At 39.6% G+C, this 23,425-nt stretch overlaps 1 protein-coding gene across 1 annotated transcript; it reads left to right on the top strand.

Moving 5' to 3' along the window:
- Positions 1-3,455: 3,455 nt before the first annotated feature.
- On the top strand, positions 3,456-7,460 carry LOC138871328 (uncharacterized; the record flags this gene model as incomplete). Its single annotated transcript, XM_070149201.1, has 4 exons — positions 3,456-3,985; positions 4,148-4,235; positions 4,671-5,121; positions 7,132-7,460. Coding segments are annotated over 4 exons (1,398 nt in total), but the record flags the coding sequence as incomplete, so codon positions are not given.
- Positions 7,461-23,425: the final 15,965 nt, after the last annotated feature.

Raw genomic sequence — 23,425 nt, 5'->3', positions numbered from 1 at the left:
TTTTGGAAGCTCCAAGGCCATTTACAAGATCTCAAGCTAAAGAGTTGCAAGCTAAGGTTGCTAGACTTCAATGGCAAATAAAGAAGCTTTTAATTGTAGAGGAAGAGCTCAAGCCCAAAGGAGATGAATTGTCCAAGTTTTACAATTATTTGGTAGTCCAAATTGAAGTCCAAGAGGAGGAAGATTGGGTTACCAAATCAGCCCTTGAAGTCCACCAATAAGGCTCAAAATGACCTTAAAAGAGGTCCAAAAGGGGGTGTTTCAAAAGGAGCCCAATTGGAGTCCAAACCAATGGCCCAAACTAATAGTTTTAAGGCCCAAATCTGCCCCAAAAGGATTTGGCCGCCCCCCACTTAATTTTGATGGCTTTTGTTACCCCTTAGGAGCCACCTACCTAAGTTTGATGGCTATTGTGACCCCTAGCAGCCCCCTACCTAATTTAGATGACTTTTTAGCAACCCCCTACATTATTTTAAGTGCTTTTAACTCCTATAAATAAGGAGTTCTTCTCATTCATAAGACACAACATTTATTGATTAAGTATATCATACTTTGAGAGTTCTTTTGAACCTTTGTTACTTGTGCTTTGAGATTTATCTTTCAACCTTTACTAGTTCTTAGTTCAAGGTAGTAAGATTACTTCTCTTTTATGATATCTTTGATTCCTTTGTGGTATTCTTAGAAGGCGATTAATACTAGTTATTAATTGTTGTCTCAAGTTACTCGTAAAGTGGTCAAGATCCGAATCTATTGTTTTGATTTGCTTTTTAAGTAAAGGCGTTTGATTTCTTCCATAAATCAAGACGTTGTTACTTTGATCTTGTCAAGGCTATAGAACTTACGTTCTTGGAAGTTCTTGGAATTCTTTCCTTGAATTCGTCCCATATCCTTTATTTTCGTCTCTTTAATTCTAGTTGTTCAATTCCTTGTTGTTATTGCTTCCGCATTTACTTCTTAAATTCTTACTCTAATTTGGATTCCCGACCTAGTTGTTATCAAGTGGTATAAGAGCGGTTTTTATCAAGATTTCGTTCTTGGTAAGTCTTGGAATTTCTTGAATACTAAGAGCAAAGAAAAGAAAAGAAAAAAAAATTAAAAAAAAATGAAAATCAGTTTTTAGAACAAAAAATAGAATTGCGTGCTCTCCAGGATATTTCTTTTGTATCTAATCTGTTACAAAAAATTAACAAAGGAAACAAGAAGTGGGGATCCTATATTTTCTTACTCTTTCTAATCTAAACATATAATCCTTTCCTTTTTGTTCGCGTCATGTTTCAACCGAGCCTAATAGTTCTAGGATTTGGTTTTTCTTTTATTAGTTCCCCAAAAATCTGAATTTTACTACTAAGAATTTCATACGAGTTGGGTTTAATTATAAATCTACAAAGTATTTTGTTCAAAGGTTATTCCGAGAAAAAAAAAAGAGCTAACTTTTGTGATACAGTTTACACTTTTTTTTAAAGATGTCGCGTACAGGTAGTGATGATGAACGAAGGGTTCTCCAAGAAGCTGAAATCAAAGCAAGAAATGATTTTACCTTGCAAGCTATGCATCAACAATTTGAAAGGTTGAATTTGCAACTCCAAGAGATGAGGGATACCATTGCTGATCAAAATAATACAATAGCTGAACTTAGGAGGGAAAATAATGTTAGACCCCAAGCTAGGAGAAATGTACCCCATGCTCCCATTGTAAATCAAGAAAACCCTATAGATGATTTTAATGATATTGATTTTGATAGGGTGGGAAGAGATAGGAGGGGACAAAGAGGTAGAGTAGAAGATGATAATATAAGTAGTATAAAGATGAAGATGCCATCATTCAAGGGAGCAAGGGACCCAGACTTGTACCTTGATTGGGAGAGAAAGGTTGAAGCCATCTTTGATTGTCACAACTACTCTGAGGGTAAGAAAGTTAAACTTGTTGTTGTTGAGTTTTCTGACTATGCTGCTATTTGGTGGAAAAAGCTTGCTAGGGACAGATTGCAAGAAGGACAAGCACCAGTTGCTACTTGGGCTGAGATGAAGAGGGTGATGAGGAAGAGATTCGTGCCATCACACTTTCAAAGAGAGCTACAACAACGTCTTCAAACATTGAAGCAAGGGTCCATGTCTGTGGATGAGTACTTTAAGGCTATGGATATGGCTATGATCCAAGCTAATTGTATAGAGGAAGAAGAGGCTATAATGGCTAGGTTTTTAAATGGTTTAAATAAGGAAATAGCTGATGTAGTAGAATTACAGCAATATGTAACAATAGATGAGTTAGTTGATTTGTCTATAAAGATAGAAAATCAAAATAAAAGAAAGCAGACTAGCTCGTGGAAAGGTCGGACAAGCACCATCTCCAAGAAGCCATGGCCATATAATGAAATGAAGAGTTCTTCTAGACCTCAAGAAGACAAGGGTAAAGGTAAATTTGAGAACAAAGAGGGAGGTAAAACCTTTAACCCTAAACCTTTTACACCTTCTAGTTCTATTCAATGTCATAAATGTAAAGGAAGGGGACATATGATGCATGAATGTCCAAGTAGAAGAAACATCATTCTTAGAGAAGATGGAGGATATGAGAGTGAAAAAGGTGAGGGAGAAGAAGAGGGAGATGTGAGTGATGAAGATGATGTAGAACTACCTAATGAGGGCATGATTGGGGTAGTTAGAAGGATTATGACTATCAATTTGGCAAGCAATAGTGAAGAACAAAGGGAGAATATATTCCATACTAGGTGTGGGATAAAGGGAAAAACTTGCTCTATGATCATTGATAGTGGTAGTTGTGCTAATGTGGTGAGTTCATACTTTGTGGAAAAATTGGGACTTGCATGCATGAAACACCCTACTCCATATAGACTCCAATGGTTAAATGATAGTGGTGAACTAAAGGTAAACAAACAGTGCATGATTTCATTTAATGTTGGTAGATATAAGGATGATATTCTTTGTGACATAATACCTATGCAAGCTTGTCATATCTTACTGGGTCGTCCTTGGCAGTATGACAGGAATGTTTTTCATGATGGAAGAAAGAATAGATATTCTCTTGAACTAAATGGCAGGAAATTTAATCTTGCACCTTTATCTCCTTCTCAAGTGTTTGAAGATCAAAAGAGATTAAGAGAAACAATGGGAAAACCAAGGGGAGAGATAAAAAGTGAGCTTGAGGAAAAAGAAAAGAAAGAAGGCCAAGAATTAGAAAAAAAGAGAGATGGCCGAGAGAAAGAGAGAGAGGGCAGCAATTTGAGAGAAGAGATAAAAAAGGGTTTGAATGAAAAAATAGACAGTCTTGGTGAGAGGAAAGAGGTTAAGGAAAGAAAAAAAGAGAGTTTTTATATAAAAACCAAAGAGTGTTTAAATGCAAGAAAAGAGGGGCTGCCCATAATACTACTTACTTACAAAGAGACTTTGATTAATTCTGAGTTGCTAACTTCTTCTTTGCCAAGTAGTATTTCTTCTCTTTTGCAGGATTTTGAAGATGTCTTTCCAGAAGATATTCCTAATGGATTGCCACCTTTACGTGGCATTGAGCATCAAATTGATTTTGTACCTGGATCACAAATCCCAAATAGGCCAGCCTATAGGAGTAATCCAGAAGAGACAAAAGAACTTCAAAGGCAAGTTGAGGAGTTGCTTGAGAAAGGTTTTGTGAGAGAGAGCATGAGCCCTTGCTCGGTTCCCGTCCTATTGGTACCAAAAAAGGATGGAACTTGGAGGATGTGCGTGGATTGTAGAGCAATCAACAAGATTACGGTAAAGTATCGCCACCCTATTCCTCGTCTTGATGACATGTTGGATCAATTACATGGATCCAAAATCTTTTCTAAAATTGATCTAAAAAGTGGTTACCATCAGATTCGAATGAATCCTGGAGATGAATGGAAAACTGCTTTTAAGACCAAATATGGGCTTTATGAGTGGTTAGTTATGCCTTTCGGCTTGACTAATGCACCTAGTACTTTCATGAGATTAATGAATCATGTTTTTAAGGATTTTCATGGAAAATTTGTTGTGGTGTACTTCGATGATATCTTGGTCTTTTCTAACACTTTAGAAGAGCATGTAGAACACCTAAAACAAGTTTTTGAAGTTCTTAGAAAGCAATTTTTATTTGCTAATCTTAAAAAGTGTACTTTTTATGTGGATCGTGTGATTTTCTTGGGTTTTGTAGTTAGTTCTAAAGGAGTTGAGGTTGATGAAGAGAAAATCAAAGCAATAAAAGAATGGCCTAAACCTAAGAGTGTAACTGAAGTTAGGAGTTTTCATGGACTTGCTAGTTTTTATAGGAGGTTTGTGAGAGACTTTAGTACCATTGCTTCTCCTTTAACTGAAGTTATTAAAAAGGATAAGATTTTTAAATGGGGAAAAGAACAAGATGATGCTTTTAACTTGTTGAAAGAAAAGTTATGTTCTGCTCCATTGTTACAATTGCCTGATTTTTCTAAATCTTTTGAAATTGAATGTGATGCTTCGGGCAAAGGAATAGGTGCTGTTTTGATGCAAGATTCTAAACCTATTGCCTACTTTAGTGAAAAGTTAAGTGGAGCCACATTGAACTATTCCACTTATGACAAAGAGCTATATGCTTTGGTAAGGGCTTTAGCCACATGGCAACATTACTTGTGGCCAAGAGAGTTTGTCATTAAAACTGATCATGAATCCTTGAAATACTTGAAGAGTCAAGGTAAGCTTAGTAGAAGGCATGCTAAGTGGGTTGAATTCATTGAAACGTTTCCTTATGTAATTTCTTACAAACAAGGGAAAGAAAATGTTGTTGCTGATGCACTTTCAAGGAGGTATGTCTTAGTTTCTACCCTGACTTCTAAATTAATGGGTTTTGATCAAATCAAGGGACTTTATGCTAATGATGTTGATTTTGGCAAAAATTTTGCAGATTGTAAGTTGAGTCCTTTTGAGAGGTTTAACCTCCAAGATGGCTTTCTCTTTAAGGAAAATAAGTTGTGTATTCCTAATTGCTCTTTACGTGAAGTATTTGTAAGGGAAGCACATTGTGGAGGGCTTATGGGACACTTTGGAGTCCCAAAGACACTAGACATACTGGCCGAAAATTTCTTTTGGCCTGGAATGAGAAAAGATGTTGAAAGAATGTGCGCACAGTGTTTGGAATGTAAACAAGCTAAATCTAAAGTGTTACCACATGGTCTTTACACGCCATTACCTGTTCCTACTTCGCCTTGGATTGATATTTCCATGGATTTTGTGTTAGGTTTGCCTAGAACAAGATATGGTAAGGATAGTATATTTGTTGTGGTAGATAGGTTCTCCAAAATGGCTCATTTTATTCCTTGTTTAAAGACTAATGATGCCTCACATGTTGCTGATCTTTTTGTAAAAGAGGTTGTCAAATTTCATGGTATACCTAGAACTATTGTTAGTGATAGGGATGCTAAGTTTTTGAGCCACTTTTGGCGTGTGTTTTGGGGGAAGTTAGGTACTAAATTGTTGTTTTCTACTTCTTGTCACCCACAAACTGATGGACAAACTGAAGTAGTTAATAGAACCTTAGGAAACATGTTGAGGGCTGTTTTGAAAGGTAAATTAACTTCATGGGAAGATCACTTACCTATGATTGAATTTGCTTACAATAGAACAATTCATTCTTCTACAGGTATGTCTCCTTTTGAGGTTGTTTATGGTTTTAATCCCTTCACTCCCCTTGATTTATTACCATTACAAACTAATGATATTGCTAATCTTGATGGTAGGACAAAGGCTGAGATGATGAAAAAAATTCATGAACAAACAAGGCTTGCAATTGAGAAGAAAAATGAGCAAACTGCCTTGAGAAAGAATAAGGGACGAAAGCAAGTTATTTTTAAACCTGGAGATTTAGTTTGGGTTCACTTTAGAAAGGAGAGATTTCCTTCCAAAAGGAAGTCAAAGTTGCATCCTAGAGGAGATGGCCCATTTCAAGTCCTTGAAAGGATTGGAGACAATGCTTACAAGTTGGACCTTCCTGGTGAGTTCCAAGTAAGTGCCACATTTAATGTTGCTGACTTATCTTTGTTTGATGTAGGATCGAATTCGAGGACGAATTCTTTTCAAGAAGGGGGGAATGATAGCATCAAGAACAAGGATATAGTTAAGGACAATGATAGAGATGATAGAGTTTTGGAAGCTCCAAGGCCATTTACAAGATCTCAAGCTAAAGAGTTGCAAGCTAAGGTTGCTAGACTTCAATGGCAAATAAAGAAGCTTTTAATTGTAGAGGAAGAGCTCAAGCCCAAAGGAGATGAATTGTCCAAGTTTTACAATTATTTGGTAGTCCAAATTGAAGTCCAAGAGGAGGAAGATTGGGTTACCAAATCAGCCCTTGAAGTCCACCAATAAGGCTCAAAATGACCTTAAAAGAGGTCCAAAAGGGGGTGTTTCAAAAGGAGCCCAATTGGAGTCCAAACCAATGGCCCAAACTAATAGTTTTAAGGCCCAAATCTGCCCCAAAAGGATTTGGCCGCCCCCCACTTAATTTTGATGGCTTTTGTTACCCCTTAGGAGCCACCTACCTAAGTTTGATGGCTATTGTGACCCCTAGCAGCCCCCTACCTAATTTAGATGACTTTTTAGCAACCCCCTACATTATTTTAAGTGCTTTTAACTCCTATAAATAAGGAGTTCTTCTCATTCATAAGACACAACATTTATTGATTAAGTATATCATACTTTGAGAGTTCTTTTGAACCTTTGTTACTTGTGCTTTGAGATTTATCTTTCAACCTTTACTAGTTCTTAGTTCAAGGTAGTAAGATTACTTCTCTTTTATGATATCTTTGATTCCTTTGTGGTATTCTTAGAAGGCGATTAATACTAGTTATTAATTGTTGTCTCAAGTTACTCGTAAAGTGGTCAAGATCCGAATCTATTGTTTTGATTTGCTTTTTAAGTAAAGGCGTTTGATTTCTTCCATAAATCAAGACGTTGTTACTTTGATCTTGTCAAGGCTATAGAACTTACGTTCTTGGAAGTTCTTGGAATTCTTTCCTTGAATTCGTCCCATATCCTTTATTTTCGTCTCTTTAATTCTAGTTGTTCAATTCCTTGTTGTTATTGCTTCCGCATTTACTTCTCAAATTCTTACTCTAATTTGGATTCCCGACCTAGTTGTTATCAACTAAGGCAGTTGGGGCACATGGAAAGGCATTGGAAAAGTTGGCTCGGGAGTACAAGAAGCTAAGGAAGCAGAAAGCTTCCAAGGAGTCAGTTGCACAGTTGAGAGTGCATGTGGACAAGATGCTAGCGGATCAGATGCCACTCGACTTACTATTTGAAGATCCATCTGGAGAGCCAGCAGCAATGCAGCCACAGGCAGAGGAGGATAGGCCAAGGAAGAAGAGAAAGCTCCCTTGCACAGAGGGAATAGTGATCGAGGTGGCTCCAGCTCAGGTGGGCCCGTCTAGTAATGCAGATGTTGAGCCCTCTTCAGTTCCACCAGTTGATGAGCCGGATTAGGAGCAGACACCTGTCCCAGCAGCCCAGCAGCAGCAGGCTAGGGACCAGTTTGATGAGGCTTGAGGGGCCGCTCTATATCCTTTGCTGATTTTTGTTGTTTTATTTGGTAGTTAGCATTGAGGACAATGCTAGCTTTTATTTGTGGGGGTGTGGCCCTACTATTTTGATTAACTGCTGGATTACTGTACATAGTATCTTTACATTTAGCTTGTTGACATTAGTAATTGGTAGATGGTTTGTATATAACTGTTCATTCCAGATGCTCTTCAGATTCGATGTATATATTCATTCCCCCTGGTTGTATATTCTACTCCCCTTTTGTACATATTCATTCGGTTTTTATTTTGTTTTTCTATTTTTCAATAAAAATTTTCATCTTAGTTGCAAAGTTAGGCTCGTAGCCTTTTTGTCTTGTTTTGGCGTTTGCAATAAGCCCTTGGTTTTCTTAATGCTACGGTTCTTTCCAAGGGTAGATGTTGTGCGAACCGGGTGGCTCTTCCCAATGATAGATGGCGTAACAACCTTCTTAAGGGTTTGAGTCCGTTTTTTATTTTTCTTTTTTTTTCTTTTTTTTTGATTTTTGATTTTCAAGTTTTTATAGTTAAGGGTACCTCAGGCAAAGCCTCACTTGGACCTAGCACATTTGCCTTTGATCCTATGGTCAAAGACACTATGTTGTGTTTAGGATGGTGAAAGTTGTGGCCTTGAGACTCTTGTGTTGACCAAACAATCATCATGTGGTCATTTTGGGCCATTGTGCGCTTGAATCATATCTAAGGTCGTTGTGGGCCCTCGATTCCGTCTTAGGCAATCCTTGAGTGTGTGTAGTGAGAATTCGAATCTTGAGCCCAAGTACTCAACCGATGGTCTAAAACTTGCCCTGAATATTTGTTGAGGCGAAATCATAGGTGGAACTTGACTTGAGACGTGATTATAGGCTCTCCTTGATCCAAAATGCAAAATTTGAACAATTCCCATGACCTACCACTGAAATAATCCCTAGTTCAACCCTTTTGAGCCTTAAACCTTTTTCGTTCATGAACCAAGCTACAAGCCTATACCCGTTCTTAACGAAACCCTCTCTTGGCACCCAAATTTTCCCTTGAGTAAATGGCAAATGTCTAAGTTTGGGGGGAGAGACAAGAAAGGCATCAATGTGGTAAAAAGGCGCAAAAGCAAAAGAAAAGGAAGGCAATGAAAAAGAGAAAAAGACAAAAGGAAAGACAAAAATGAATAAGAACCAAAAAGGGAATTCAAAAAAAAAGAGGAGAAAGGATTTGAATTGCAAAAGAAAGAGTGATAATGCGTCTCTTCAACCCCTTGAGAGAAGTGAATTACTCAATTGAGTCAAGAAAGTGTGCCAAAATAAATCAAAGGAAGTGCTTGAGGGAAGATTTGAACAAAAACACGTCCTACCTTTACCCAAAACCTTCACAATGACTCCTCAAAAGCCCTATATGATCTTGAGTTGAGGGAAGCCTACATTAGTGGATACTTATATAAGGGGCAAGCATATGGTACTTAGAGCCGGACTTAGGGCCTTTTCTTTGTGAGAGATGAGAGAGAAGTCCATTCACCTTGGTTTGTGTGCAAATTCTCTAAAAAGGTGAGGTTCAATCAGGGAAAGTCGAGGATGTGTGAGTTTGGGTTCCACAATGACCAAAGAAATTGAGAAAGGTTCCTTGATGAAATGTGTCAACTCTTGATGCTCTTGCGTCGCACTTGATCCACAAGTTTGCAAAGTTTAAATGTGTTAATAATGCATTCGCATTGAGGGCAATTGTTAGTTCCAATTGAGGCTTGTTGAGGTTATTTTAGGATAAACAGGAATTTCTCGAGTGTTGTCCATTGAGAGGTAGGTCGCATTTTATTTGCTTGAGGACAAGCAAGGGTTTAAGTTTGGGGGAGTTGATAACTGTGATTTCTACATGTTTTATACCCATTCTTACCTAAGCTTTGTGCATTAACTGCCAGAAATTAGTCCCAAAATGCTTACAAGTTGCGCTTGATTGTAGGTTTGAGCGACAAGATGACAAATACTAAAGATCGGCTCAAAAAGGAGTGAAATCTTCTAAGTGTCAAAAGACAACTAAAAGGGGGGATCAAAAGGACCTGCACGTTCCGCACTGTTTTGTCACGCGGCCGCGCAAGAGAGTTCAGAAGCTGGACATCTTTAAGTCAACCTGCACGGTCCGCACTGTTCTGCCACGCGGCCGTGCAGGAAAGTTTAGAGGCCATGATATCTTCAAGTCAAGCTGCGCGGTCCGCGCCCCTTTTCACGCGGTCTGCACCCCTTTTCACGCGGTCCACGCCTAAGAGTATCAGAGACTCAATCATTCAAGGCAAAAGCCCACGCGGTTGCGCACCTAATCAGTGCGGTCCGCGTGGATGAAGTGCACGCGGCCGCGCGTCATTTGTGCGCGGTTCGCGACAGACCCTTAGGGGTATTTTTGTCCGGTTTTTCCTGTGTAGTATAATGAACATTTTACTTTTTAGCAGTTTTTGTGGAGATCTGTTTTGAGAGCATAGAGCAGCTGAACTTGGGATTTCATGATTTTAGCCTATTTTGGGCAATCTCTTCTAGTATTAACGTGGATTTGAGTAGATTAACATTGTAGTTAATTGTTATGTCAATTTCATCTATTATTTCTTCAATTTATGTTCCTATTATGGCTAGCTAAACCCATTAGCTAGGGTTGTGGCTCAACCCTAGTGTGGGTAATTAATGGGTGTGATTGTTTAGTGCATGAATGATGTTGGGTATTTGTTATTTGAATTAATCTTATGTTTTCATTAAGATTTGGTGGTTGCAAACACTAAGTCTAGCTTAGTGAGTCTTGACTCTTCTTGAGAAAGAGAGTCTATGACCCCAAGATTAATTCTAACAAGGAATTGGGATGGACCCATGAGAATGGTAGTCCCAATTAACGGGTTAAACCTCGAGAGAGTAATTACCCAACTTGAACCATAAGTTGCTTGGGCAAATTGGCCTACCCAATTGGTCTCGAGAGAGTCAATTGGGAAAAATCACTCTCTCTACCGAGAGGTGTGAGAGTGAGTGCAAAAGTGCAACGGTTATAGCATAAGTCCCATAGTCATCATTCTTGCATTAGGAATCTCTACCCGTTAGTTGACCACCTAGGTACATGCCACGGCCCTAGTGCCTTTCTCTATATTGCATACAACTTAGAATCATAATTTTAGCATAACTTAGCTTTACAATTGTAGTTGATAAATTATAGCTATTAATCAAAAGAAAACCAAAAATGTTAGAAGATCAATTAGGAGCTAAAACATAGTCCTAGACTATACAAACACGCAACTCCAAATTGAAGTTCCCTGTAGAAAATTGACCCCGATACCGCTATTGGGTAAAAGTATTAGTGCCCACTCTTCCTCAGGTTGAGTCCGCTGCGATCAGTGCCTAACACCTTCCCCTCAAGTTCATTTCTAGACCTTACCCTTATCTCTAGTAATGCAAACTAGTTACAAGATTTAATCGTTCTAGGTGCCCTAACGCACCATAATCTGTTAGTTGTTCCCCTATGAATGTCGAAACCCGAACTCCAGAAAAGGGGGTGCAACACTCGTGATGTCTTTTGGGCTGACCAACACCCCAGCAGCATTCATGCATCTGATGAAAAGTTTGTTTCGGTTTTTATCTCGACTCATTTGTTATTGTGTTCATTGATGATATCTTGGTCTGATCAAGTGCATGCCGATATGATAAAAGTCTCGCCAAATGAGCTCAATGCCACAAGCTCACCTTGCCATTCGTCACCTGGGGAATGGATGTCATCGGTCTTATCGAGCCTACGACTTCAAACGGGCACTGGTTTATTCTAGTAGCCATTGATTACTTCACAAAATAGGTAGAGGCTGCATCTTACAAAGCTGTAACCAAGAATGTCATCGCAGACTTTGTCAAAGATCGTATTGTTTGCCGTTTCGGAGTTCCCGAGTCCATTACTACTAATAACGCGGCCAATCTAAACAGTGATCTGATGAAAACCATGTGTGAAACTTTCAAAATCAAGCACCAAAATTCCACAGCCTATAGACCTTAGATGAATGGAGCCGTAGAAGCCGCCAACAAAAAACATCAAGAAGATATTAAGGAAGATGGTAGAAAACCACAAACAATGGCACGAGAAGCTACCCTTTTCTTTGTTGGGATATCGCACTACAGTTCACACATCAAATGGGGCAACTCCTTACATACTGTTTTATGGTACTGAAGCTGTCATCTCAGCCGAGGTAGAGATTCCTTCTTTAAAGATCATACAAGAAGTCGAACTCAACGATGCAGAATAGATAAGGAGCCGCTATGAACAATTGGCCCTTATAGATGGAAAAAGGCTGAATGCAGTATGTCACGGTCAACTTTACCAGAACAGAATGTTTAGAGCTTTCAACAAAAGGGTCAAACCAAGACAATTTGCACCAGGACAACTGGTGCTGAAGAAGATCTTCCCACATCAAGACGAAGCCAAAGGGAAATTCTCTCCCAACTGGCAAGGTCCTTACATGGTTCATAGGGTGCTAATAGGAGGAGCACTCATACTTGCAGAAATGGATGGAGAAATCTGGCCAAAACTAATCAATTCAGACGCAGTCAAGAGATACTATGCTTAGACTATTTACATTTTCTCATCTGATGTAATTGAACTACGCTTGACCTAATTCCCATTTAATAGGGGATACGTAGGCAGCCATGTGGGTTCGATCAAGTCATAATAAAACTTCCATTTCCCCCAAGATCAGAAACTGGGGCAGAATTTTGAGGAGGACCCTCAAAATTTCGGAGCAAGTCCAGCCAACGCCATTGCATTAGAAATTGGTTAAGAAACTGGGGCAGAATTTTGAGAAGGATTCTCAAAATTCTGAAGAAAGATCGACAAGTTTCGTTACTCGCAAACGGCTAAAGTATCATCCATCAAACTGGGGCAGAATTTTGAGGAAGAACCTCAAAATTCTAACACGAGAGAGCTGCAATGTCTCTGAAATTTGTTACAGTCAGTAGTTCATCTAAAACTTACTTGATATTTCAATATGTTTCTAATATGACTCTATTTTTATCAATAATTACATATTTTTGAAAACCCTATTTCTGTAAAAGTCAGGTGTTACCCAGGGAAACTCAAATAAGGCCTCTAGAACGGAACGAAGCAAGGCCAGCGAACAGAAGCATAAACCAACCTCCCCTCACGAAACTTACAATTTTTCTTTGAACGCAGGCACATCTGATGTAGCGATAGCATTCGCAAACATGTATACACAAAGCAAAATCACTATCAAACAGGCCATTAGACACCGAATATATCTCCAGCTAAGAAATATGCTACCCTTATTTGCTACTCGTTCTTTGCATGGGACTAAGCCATGTCCCGCATATTTGCGTGAGGCTAATCCCTTTCTCCATACTTGCATGAGGCTAATCCCTGCCTCCATACTTGTATGAGGCTAATCCCTACCTCCATATTTGCATGAGGCTAATCCCTGCCTCCACACTTGCATTAGGCAAATCCCTGCCTCCATATTTGTATAAGGCTAATCCCTGCCTCCATACTTGCATGAGGCTAATCCCTATTTCCACATTTGCATGAGGCTAATCCATGTCTCCATACTTGCATGAGGCTAATCCCTGCCTCCATATTTGCACGAGGATAATCCTTGCCTCCATATTTGCATGAGGCCAATCCCTGCCTCCATAGCATGAGGCAAATCCCTGCCTCCATACTTGCATGAGGCTAATCCCTGCCTCCATACTTGCATGAGGCTAATACCTACCTCCATACTTGCATGAGGCTAATCCATGCCTCTACATTTGCATGGGAGTAAGCATTGTCCCTCCTTGCATAAATATTGCTCTATCCCGGTACTATCTGTTTGTTTTTCAATCGGGCTAAGCTCTGCCCTTCGTTTCACAAGACTAAGCCCTGTCTTGTTAACATCATATTATTGCATCTAATGGGCTGAAATATCGCCAATCTATCCAAAGGCGCCATAGTCTAAAAGACATCATCCTCATAGTCGGAAGACATCATGCCATGGCCTGAGGATCTCTCAAATTTGCATATCATTATTCGAAGGCGTCATGGTTCGGAGGCACCATCTTCATGCCCGAGAACATCATTTCACGGCCTGTAAATCCCTCACTGAACAATTCATAGCCCAGGACACCATGGTCTGAAGACATCATCCCTAACCATCTGAAGACAACTTTCATGGTCCAAAGGGAATCTGCATCATGTTAAAATTTTCGCACAAGTACATGTTTGTAGAGTCTCTTTATCTGTAGGTGACCAGTAAGCAACCGCTATCCCAGCAGGAATGACCTCGCTCCAGTTCCTTCAACTATCTCGAAACTTGACCATCCACCATAACTACCTATACCGAAATCTCGTATTCGTTCTTGTATCGCCTTCATCAGTATATTCCACCGATAGATCCAGAACTATACATAGCCTGATTCCTGTAGAACCAGGGATATGTAGGCAACTCAAAGACCAGAGTCTGGCCTCTATCTTTCAAAACATCCCATCTGGTCAAAATTGGCCATCATTTCTTTACCCGAAAACTCTTTCATCCTTCCCAGGTAAAGAGGGGCAGCTGTTAATATCCAATTTTTTCCCTAATATTTTCAAAACTATGCCTAGGCATCAATTAATATTTTTCATACAATATTTGCATTTTTAAAATATTTTAATTAATTTCTCTCACCAATTTATTTATAAAATAAATCATTGATTGCATCACAAATATTTATATAATAATTTTTGTGGCTTAATTTTATCATTTTCATTTGTACTAAGTTTCAATTATTGTACAAATAGCCACATTTGTAGTTTTAAGATGCAATTACAATTACTTTGCAATTATAGCTACAAAAAGTCTTGGATCCTTTGAGGCCATCTTGAAACTTTAACGTCATCTAAGGTGAAAGTGTGGAAGCCAGTTCCAACTGGTTTTGACGCCGTGGGCTCATATCTTCTTTCTGGGATTGGTTCATCTGTCATGCCTTCTTGCATGCATCATTACATTATTTTACCAGAAAATAGCTTTTTATATTTTTTAAATATTAAGTAATTATTTTAAAATATTTCCAGGTAGGAAAATCATTTTTTTACAACCTATTAGTTATTTTCTAAAACTGTTTTATCAATTAATTGGGTATTTAATAAATGGACCTCTTATTTTCGGATTTAGCCAATTAGATAGCCCAATTTTAAATCTCACACCAGCCCAAATACCCTTATCAGGCAGCCTAAAGACCCTAGGCTCAAACCCCTTTATCTAACCGACCCAGTTCTTGTTAAATCCTGGCCATTGATCATTTTGATCCCCTTACCTAAATTAAACTAACCTATACCCCCCAAACCCTAATCATTTTACCACTCTTCCCCGCCGTCATCTGATCCCCTCCTCTCGAATGCTCTCTACCTAAACCCTAATCATCAGGCGATGTTATTCATCTACTTCCCTCCTATGGTAGTTCTTCACCACCTCAGGCCTCTAATGGCCTCCTACTTGCTATGGTGTCTCCATTTCTTGGATCCTTGAAGAGATCCTCAAGGGACCTAGGCAGTCTTTTTACACCTTGGGTTTTCTTGCTGGTTTTAGGCCATTTAGTTTGATCTTGAGTAAGATCTTTCTCATTTTTCGTCTTGAATCTATAGCTTCCTAAGTCTGTGCATGTCTCTGTTACCTTTCCAAAAACCCTAATTTTTTACCCTTTGATCTTCTCAGATCTGTCCAGATCTGAGATGAATCGAACTCATTTCACATGTTTTCAGGAAAGTCTTATGGTTTTCAATCGATTCTCCGGTTTTTCTAAAAACTACGGTTTACTGAACTCACATTTTCAAAGCCTTTATGATTTTCAAGTGTTAATCATATTTTCTTAAGTGTTATTGACTGATTCTTGTTAATATCGTTTGAACCTTAGTTGATTTATGCTAAAGCCCTAATTTCTTACATTTTTGCTTTGATTTTGAATCTCTCTGTGTTACCTGTTGCCTTGTTTATTTCTGTGCTTTGACCTTCATGATTTTTCTTAGTCTAATTCAGTATCATGTGACTTTATCCTAGTTCATCTCTACTAGGGTTTCTGAGTCGATCCCTTGGCTAATTTATGTGTGTTTATGAAGTTTTGTTCAGCCTACTCGTCTATTTATGGAAATCTGATATTTTTCCCTCTCTTTAAATCAGTATTATTTTGAATTTTGATTTACTGATTCGCTTGGTTAAAAATTATGTGTTGATTCGTGATTCATTCCCTTGTTTACGACTTTAATTATTCTTATCACCTTATTGCCTGTAATGTTAATGATTCCTCACGATTATTTCCTTAATTAAACTCCTGCTTGTTTACCTTTTTACTTAGGTTTGATTTGATTTTCTTTCCTTAAGTGATTCATGTCCTTTAACCGTTGAGTAGTTGTCCTTAATTAAAAGAAGACTACGCTAATTTTTTGTGTGATTGATTTTGTAATTTCCCTAATTGCTGAAATCTGATCTCTTTTACCTTATTCTACTCCACTCCTAAACTTCTATATATACTCTCCTCTACTCTCAGTTCAAGGGACGAACATTAGTTCATCACTACTCCCACACTCTCAAAAGCTATATTCTCTTCTATTACTTGCAATTCTCACTGACCTAGCCGGCTGTAAGCCAAGGCTAGCTATTTGTACCATATCTGCTATATACTATGTATTCTCTCTCCTTAACTGGTATGTCCTGATTAAATTCAAAGTCCAAAAACTCTATGTGTTTCATTGTTGTTCCAGTTCATTAGTTGTGACTTCCAATCCTGTTTATTGTTTACTGTCATGTTGCTCAATGTGTAACCATCATGCTTAGATCACACTGCCTAATTATTGTCTCACTTAGCATGTTAGAGATGATCCTGTTAGAATCTGTGATTAGTTTATTACTCACAATGAGCTGCTTACTGTTTTGTTTAGCATGCCCAATCCCGTCTTGTGGTAATTACATGCATTTTGTTTTCTCCTTAGCAAGTCCAAACTACATTGCATGTCTACTGTCTCACCCAACATGTCTGAACTCTTCTTGTTCTATATGTGATTAGTATCTCTAAACTATGAGTGTTTGTGTGGTGCTTGCCTAGTCTGTTCATTTAAGTCTAGCCTACTCTGCTTTAATAATGAGATCTTGCTAAGTCATCTAGCCCTTAAAGGTAACTCTAGTTGTGTTTTTGGTCATGTCCAAGGTCTATGTGTTCTCAACATGTCTTTGTTGTAATCTTTTTAACTAACTTATCAATTCTACAAATTCTTGAGAAGTTTGTGCATCTGTTTGCTTATACACTAGAGTGTATTCTATGTGTCCCCATCCCCTCTCTCCATGTGTGGAATCTATTTCCCCCAAAGTGTTTCTGAAGCTGTTTGTTCTGTGACTTGGGTTCTGATGTCAAAATGTTTTTTTCATGTTTTTCTCAAGCTATTTTACCACCAAACTAGCCTTGGTTTTCAGAAAATCTTTTCACTTCTAAGAATCCTCTCTATACTGGTTTATCAAAACTCTTTCAAATCATGTCAAATACTCTCACTTGTTCTTAGGTTATTAAGTCCTGACCCTCTGGTATGTGTACTGTTTAGAGGTCCCTGAGATCTCTCTGAACTCTGGCATATCAGGGCTGGCACTTTCACATTGCACATGAACCAGTCCTTATTTGAGAAAAGTCTGGGTGTGAGCACTGCCCGGGATCCTTGAGGTCCTTAGGGAACTCTGACACACCTGGACATGAAATTGGCTATGAAACCTTTGAGCATTTGAGACCACTGAAGGCCTGGTACATCAAGATTTGCTTTAGGCCTACGTCAGGCTCCCTATAGCTTAATTTATATTTTATTTATGCAATTTTTATTCGATCATTGGTCTGTAATAATTAATTGTAAACAGATATTGGGGTGACTAGTGAAAAGGGAGGGTAGTTATATAGCTTTGTGGGTAAAGCTGGGTATATAACATGCCTATAGGGTTTGCTTTGGTTGAAATGTATTTGCTAGATAACTTGCCCATAGGGTTTGCTGCGGTTGAAATGAGTTTTGCCTACTTTACTAACATGATTAGACGACATGCCTATAGGGAATAAAATAACTAAGGTTCACTTTCCATTACGGCATATATTCAAATTTGTCTCTTTAGAAATCATGCCTATAGGATCTAAAATCAACTTTAAAAATCATGCCTATAGGATCTAAAATCAATTTTAATTAGAACTCATGCCTATAGGATCTAAATCAGTTTAATTAGAACTCATGCCTGTAGGTTCTGCATCAGTTTAATTAATTATCCTACGCGTTTCTTTAATAGTCTTCAACGATGTGTTAATTACAATCACTAGAAAGCATGCCTATAGGATAAAGGACTTCAAAATGTCTCTCTAGAATTGTGACTGCATATACACACTTAGGCAAGACTTATGGCGTTAAATAACTGTGAAACCAGTTCTGTTTATGTGTGAAATTATCCAGGCTTAACAGGCTATAAAACCAGTAGTCAAGCTGGTTAGGATTCTGCCACTCTCTTTATGCATATCCTAAATCTGTAACATTTATCTAGATACCATGTTCTTAGGATTTCTGAACTTCTTCATAATCTGTGTTTTAGATGTGCTGTTTGTTTGCCTGTATACGTGCTGAGGTAAATGTGAGCCTTCTAACTGTTTGTCCCTATTTTCTTGTCCTACATGTATTTGCTTGTCGCCTAGATTTTTACCTTTTATAAACCTTAGGTGATCTAGAACTGTCCAAATTTAGAGGTCCTAAATTCCTCCGGGACCATAAGGAAGGGACGGGTAGCAGCACGCTTAGGGGTCATTAATTAAACTCGCTTATATAACCACTAAGGGGAGGGTAATGGGTAGAAAAAGGATATGATGACTTGTGCGTTAATGCAACGTTTAGCCCCTCTCCTTGAGGAGTGATTACCGGGCGTTGCATGGGTATGATCCTGTAGGCTAATCAACTTAGGACTTCCCTTTCCTAACTCCCCTATGTTTAAATCCCCCAAACATCCTTTCCTTTACATATACATGTGTAAGTTGTTCAAACCTCTCTTACTTTCATTATCTGAACTTCCCTGATCATATATGAAACCACCTTTATTTGCAAATATGTGTTAAAATTGTTTACTTGTTAAAATGACAAATTTACATAGTTTAAGTTCGACCGTTACCCACCATTGTGGATTGCGAGGGGTGCCTGATAACTGTGATTTCTACATGTTTTAAACCCATTCTTACTTAAGCTTTGTGCATTAACTGCCAGAAATTAGTCCCAAAATGCTTACAAGTTGCGCTTGATTGCAGGTTTGAGCGACAAGATGACAAATACTAAAGATCGGCTCAAAAAGAGTGAAATCTGCCAAGTGTCAAAAGACAACTGAAAGGGCGGATCAAATGGACCTGCGCGGTCCGCACTGTTTTGTCACGCGGCCGCGCAGGAGAGTTCAGAAGCTGGACATCTTCAAGTCAACATGCGTGGTCCGCACTGTTCTGCCACACGGCCGCGCAGGAAAGTTCAGAGGCCATGATATCTTCAAGTCAAGCTGCGCGGTCCGCGCCCCTTTTCACGCGGTCCGCGCCTAAGAGTATCCGAGACTCAATCATTCAAGGCAAAAGCCCACGCGGCCGCGCACCTAATCAGTGCGGTCCGCGTGGATGAAGTGCACGCGGCCGCGCGTCATTTATGCGCGGTCCGCGCTAGACCCTCAGGGGTATTTTTGTCTGGTTTTTCCTGTGTAGTATAAATAAAACATTTTACTTTTTAGCAGTTTTTGTTGAGATCTGTTTTGAGAGCATAGAGCAGCTGAACTTAGGATTTCATGATTTTAGCCTATTTGGGCAATCTCTTCTAGTATTAACGTGGATTTGAGTATATTAACATTGTAGTTAATTGTTATGTCAATTTCATCTATTATTTCTTCAATTTATGTTCCTATTATGGCTAGCTAAACCCATTAGCTATGGTTGTGGCTCAACCCTAGTGTGGGTAATTAATGGGTGTGATTGTTTAGTGCATGAATGATGTTGGGTATTTGTTATTTGAATTAATCTTACGTTTTCATTAAGATTTGGTGGTTGCAAACACTAATTCTAGCTTAGTGAGTCTTGACTCTTCTTGAGAAAGAGAGTCTATGACCCCAAGATTAATTCTAACAAGGAATTGGGATGGACCCATGAGAATGGTAGTCTCAATTAACGGGTTAAACCTCGAGAGAGTAATTACCCAACTTGAACCATAAGTTGCTTGGGCAAATTGGCTTACCCAATTGGTCTCGAGAGAGTCAATTGGGCAAAATCACTCTCTCTACCGAGAGGTGTGAGAGTGAGTGCAAAAGTGCAACGGTTATAGCATAAGTCCCATAGTCATCATTCTTGCATTAGGAATCTCTACCCGTTAGTTGACCACCTAGGTATATGCCACGGCCCTAGTGCCTTTCTCTATATTGCATACAACTTAGAATCATAATTTTAGCATAACTTTGCTTTACAATTGTAGTTGATAAATTATAGCTATTAATCAAAAGAAAACCAAAAATGTTAGAAGATCAATTAGGAGCTAAAACATAGTCCTAGACTATACAAACACGCAACTCCAAATTGAAGTTCCCTGTGGAAAATTGACCCCGATACCGCTATTGGGTAAAAGTATTAGCGCCCACACTTCCTCAGGTTGAGTCCGCTGCGATCACTTTTTACACCGCCGAGAGTGGCTCCCAGAGTTCTACCAAATCAAGGATACGCCAGTGCTATTGTTCCTCCCCGAATCCGGGCGGGGAATTTTCAAATCACAAATGTTATGCTGACCTTGCTCGAGCTAAGAGGTTATTTCACGAGTGCCTCCGACCAAAATGCCTACAAGCACTTGAAGGGGTTCGTGGATACATGTTGGGGTAGCAAGCAGACAAACGTGTCCGAGGATGCGTTGAGATTGAGGCTTTTCCCATTTTCTCTTCGTGGTAAAGCATTGGATTGGTTAGAAAGGCTCCCCAATCATTCTATTACAACATGGGATTAATTGGCGGAAAATTTTATTGCCAAGTTCTTCTCACCAAGTCATATGGCAGCTCTTCGGGATGAAATTCTAGCTTTCAAGCAAGAGCCAACGGAACCTTTGCATGAGATATGGGAAAGATATAGAACAATGGTGAAAGAGTGCCCTAATAACGACATGACCGAGGCTATGATTCAAATAACCTTTTATCGGGGTATCAACACCACAAATCAATGCATTGTGAACTAATTGGCCGAAGAGAATTTTATGAAACTTTCTTACCAAGAGGCATGTGATGTACTGGATGAAATGGCCGACACCTCTTCGGCATGGAAAAGCCGAGCAAATGTGCCCCAAGGTGACCCCACGGTCATCCATTTGCACAAGGAATTGCATGATCATGGTCAAGCTATAGCCGAGCTTACAACAACTATGAATCAATTGGCAAAGGCGCAATTGCAACAAGTCCAAAACCCGTGCCAAGTCAACGCAATGGAAGGGGTTGCTATGTTGAAAAGGAGGCAAAGAGGACACCAACCTCAAAGTAATTGTGAACAATATGACAACAACAATGATGGTGGTGGATATTCGAACAAAGGTTTTGATGACCAAAGTGAGGAAGTCCAATATGTCAACAACTACCAAGGGAATAGAGGTAATCAAGGGAATCAACAATGGAGAGCCCAAGGTAATTGGGTCAATCAACAAGGTGGCAATTGGAATTACAACAACAATCAAGGAGGCAATTGGGGGAACAATAATTCGGGGAATCAAGGTAATTGGAACGGGAACAACAATCGGAACAACAACAATAGTGGACAAGATAATAGGGGCAAGGCTTTCAAAGGCCCCCAATGTATCAACAACCCAATAACCCGCCTCTGTTTCAATCTCAAGGGTCGAGTTCGTCGGGCAATGACATGGGTCGAATAGAGAGCATGTTTGAGCAAATGATGAAAAAGTGTCAAGATTCCGAGGCCCAATTAGCTTCACCATAACACATCTATCCGGAACTTGGAAGTGCAATTAGGCCAAATCTCTCAATCTTTAAATACTCGCCCAAAGGGTGCTCTACCAAGTGATACGGTAGTAAACCCCAAGGGTGGGCACAATAATCATGTGATGGCAGTGACAACGCGAAGTGGAAGAGGCGGTGATGTGCATGCCTCAAGAGGAAACCAAGTTACGGTGGATGAAGATAAGTTGCAAAATGATGAGATCCCGTTGGTAGTTGAGGATGTTGTTGAACCAAGTGCAAATGATGATGTGAGAATTGAAATTGATGAAGGTGAGGAGGAGACTCAAGAGGCCATGAACCCGTCTAGGGAACACGTCATTGATATACCCAAACCGGTGGTGCCAAAAGCCAAGGCACCCTTACCTAGACCTCCTCCGCCCTATCCTCAACGGTTGGCCAAGCAAAAGGGTGACAACCAATTCAAGAAATTCATTGAAATGATGAAGAGTTTGACTATCAATGTGCCTTTGGTGGAGGCACTCGAGCAAATGTCGGGATACGCAAAGTTCATGAAAGGTTTGGTTACAAAATAGAGATCAATGGAGTGTGAGACAATCAAGATGACCCATCAAGTGAGCGCAATTGTGCATTCTATGGCTCCAAAACTTGAGGATCCCAGCGCATTCACTATCCCATGTACCATTGGAAGTGCCGACTTTGCAAAAGCCCTTTGTGACTTTGGGGCAAGTATCAATTTAATTCCATATTCGGTCTTCAAGACCTTGGGAATCGGACAACCTCGTCCAACTTCTATGAGGCTTCAAATGGCGGACCGGTCAATGAAGCGGCCTTTGGGAATTATTGATGATGTCCTTGTTCGTGTTGATAAGTTCATATTGCCGGCCGATTTTGTAATTTTGGATTGCGAAGTGGATTTCGAGGTGCCTATTATTCTTGGGAGGCCCTTCCTAGCTACGGGGAAGGCCTTGGTTGATGTGGAAGTAGGAGAATTGACCTTCCGTGTTGGTGATGAAAAGGTGGTGTTCCACGTATGCAAATCAATGAGGCAACCAAATAGCACTGAGATATGCTCGTTTGTTGACATTGTCACAGCGGTGATAGTGGATGACACAAGCGCAATGGCAAATGTTGAGGACCCACTTAAGACCGTGCTATTGAACATTGATGTTGATGATAATGCTAGAAGGGTGGAGTGTGTAAACGCATTACATGGCATGGGCTTGTATTCTTATGAACCGAGGAAGTTATCTCTTAATCTTGAAAATCACAAAACTCCACCTACCAAGCCATCTATTGAGGAGCCACCGGTGTTGGAGTTGAAACCACTTCCTCCTCACCTCAGGTATGAATTTCTTGGTACTAATTTCACTTTGCCGGTTATTCTTTCTTCTTGCTTGACTAACGTGCAGGTTGATGCCACTTTGGCGGTTCTTCAAAAGCGCAAGCGGGCGATTGGATGGACCTTGGCGGATATTCGGGGTATTAGCCCCGCGTTTTGCATGCACAAGATAATATTGGAGGAGGATGCTCGGTCGTCTCTTGAACATCAAAGGAGACTCAATGAGGCCATGCAAGAGGTGGTTAAAATGGAAGTCATCAAGTGGCTTGACACCGGTGTGGTGTATCCAATTTCTGACAGTTCGCGGACTTCTCCGGTACAATGTGTGCCAAAGAAAGGAGGAATGACGGTGGTGACCAATGACAACAATGAACTTATTCTGACTCGTACGGTGACGGGTTAGAGGGTATGCATGGACTACCGGAATTTGAAAAAGGTGACTAGAAAGGATCATTTCCCATTGCCGTTCTTGGACCAAATGCTTGATCGTCTTGCGGGCCGGTCTTATTATTATTTTTTGGATGGGTATTCAAGCTATAACTAAATTCTCATTGCCCCGGAAGACCAAGAAAAGACAACCTTCACATGTCCTTATGGCACATTCGCCTTCTCTCGAATGCCA

Source organism: Nicotiana sylvestris, chromosome 6 (assembly GCF_000393655.2).
Source record: "Nicotiana sylvestris chromosome 6, ASM39365v2, whole genome shotgun sequence".
Taxonomy (NCBI): domain Eukaryota; kingdom Viridiplantae; phylum Streptophyta; class Magnoliopsida; order Solanales; family Solanaceae; genus Nicotiana; species Nicotiana sylvestris.
The sequence above is the reverse complement of the archived record's forward strand: the minus strand, read 5'-3'. Positions and strand labels throughout refer to the sequence as shown.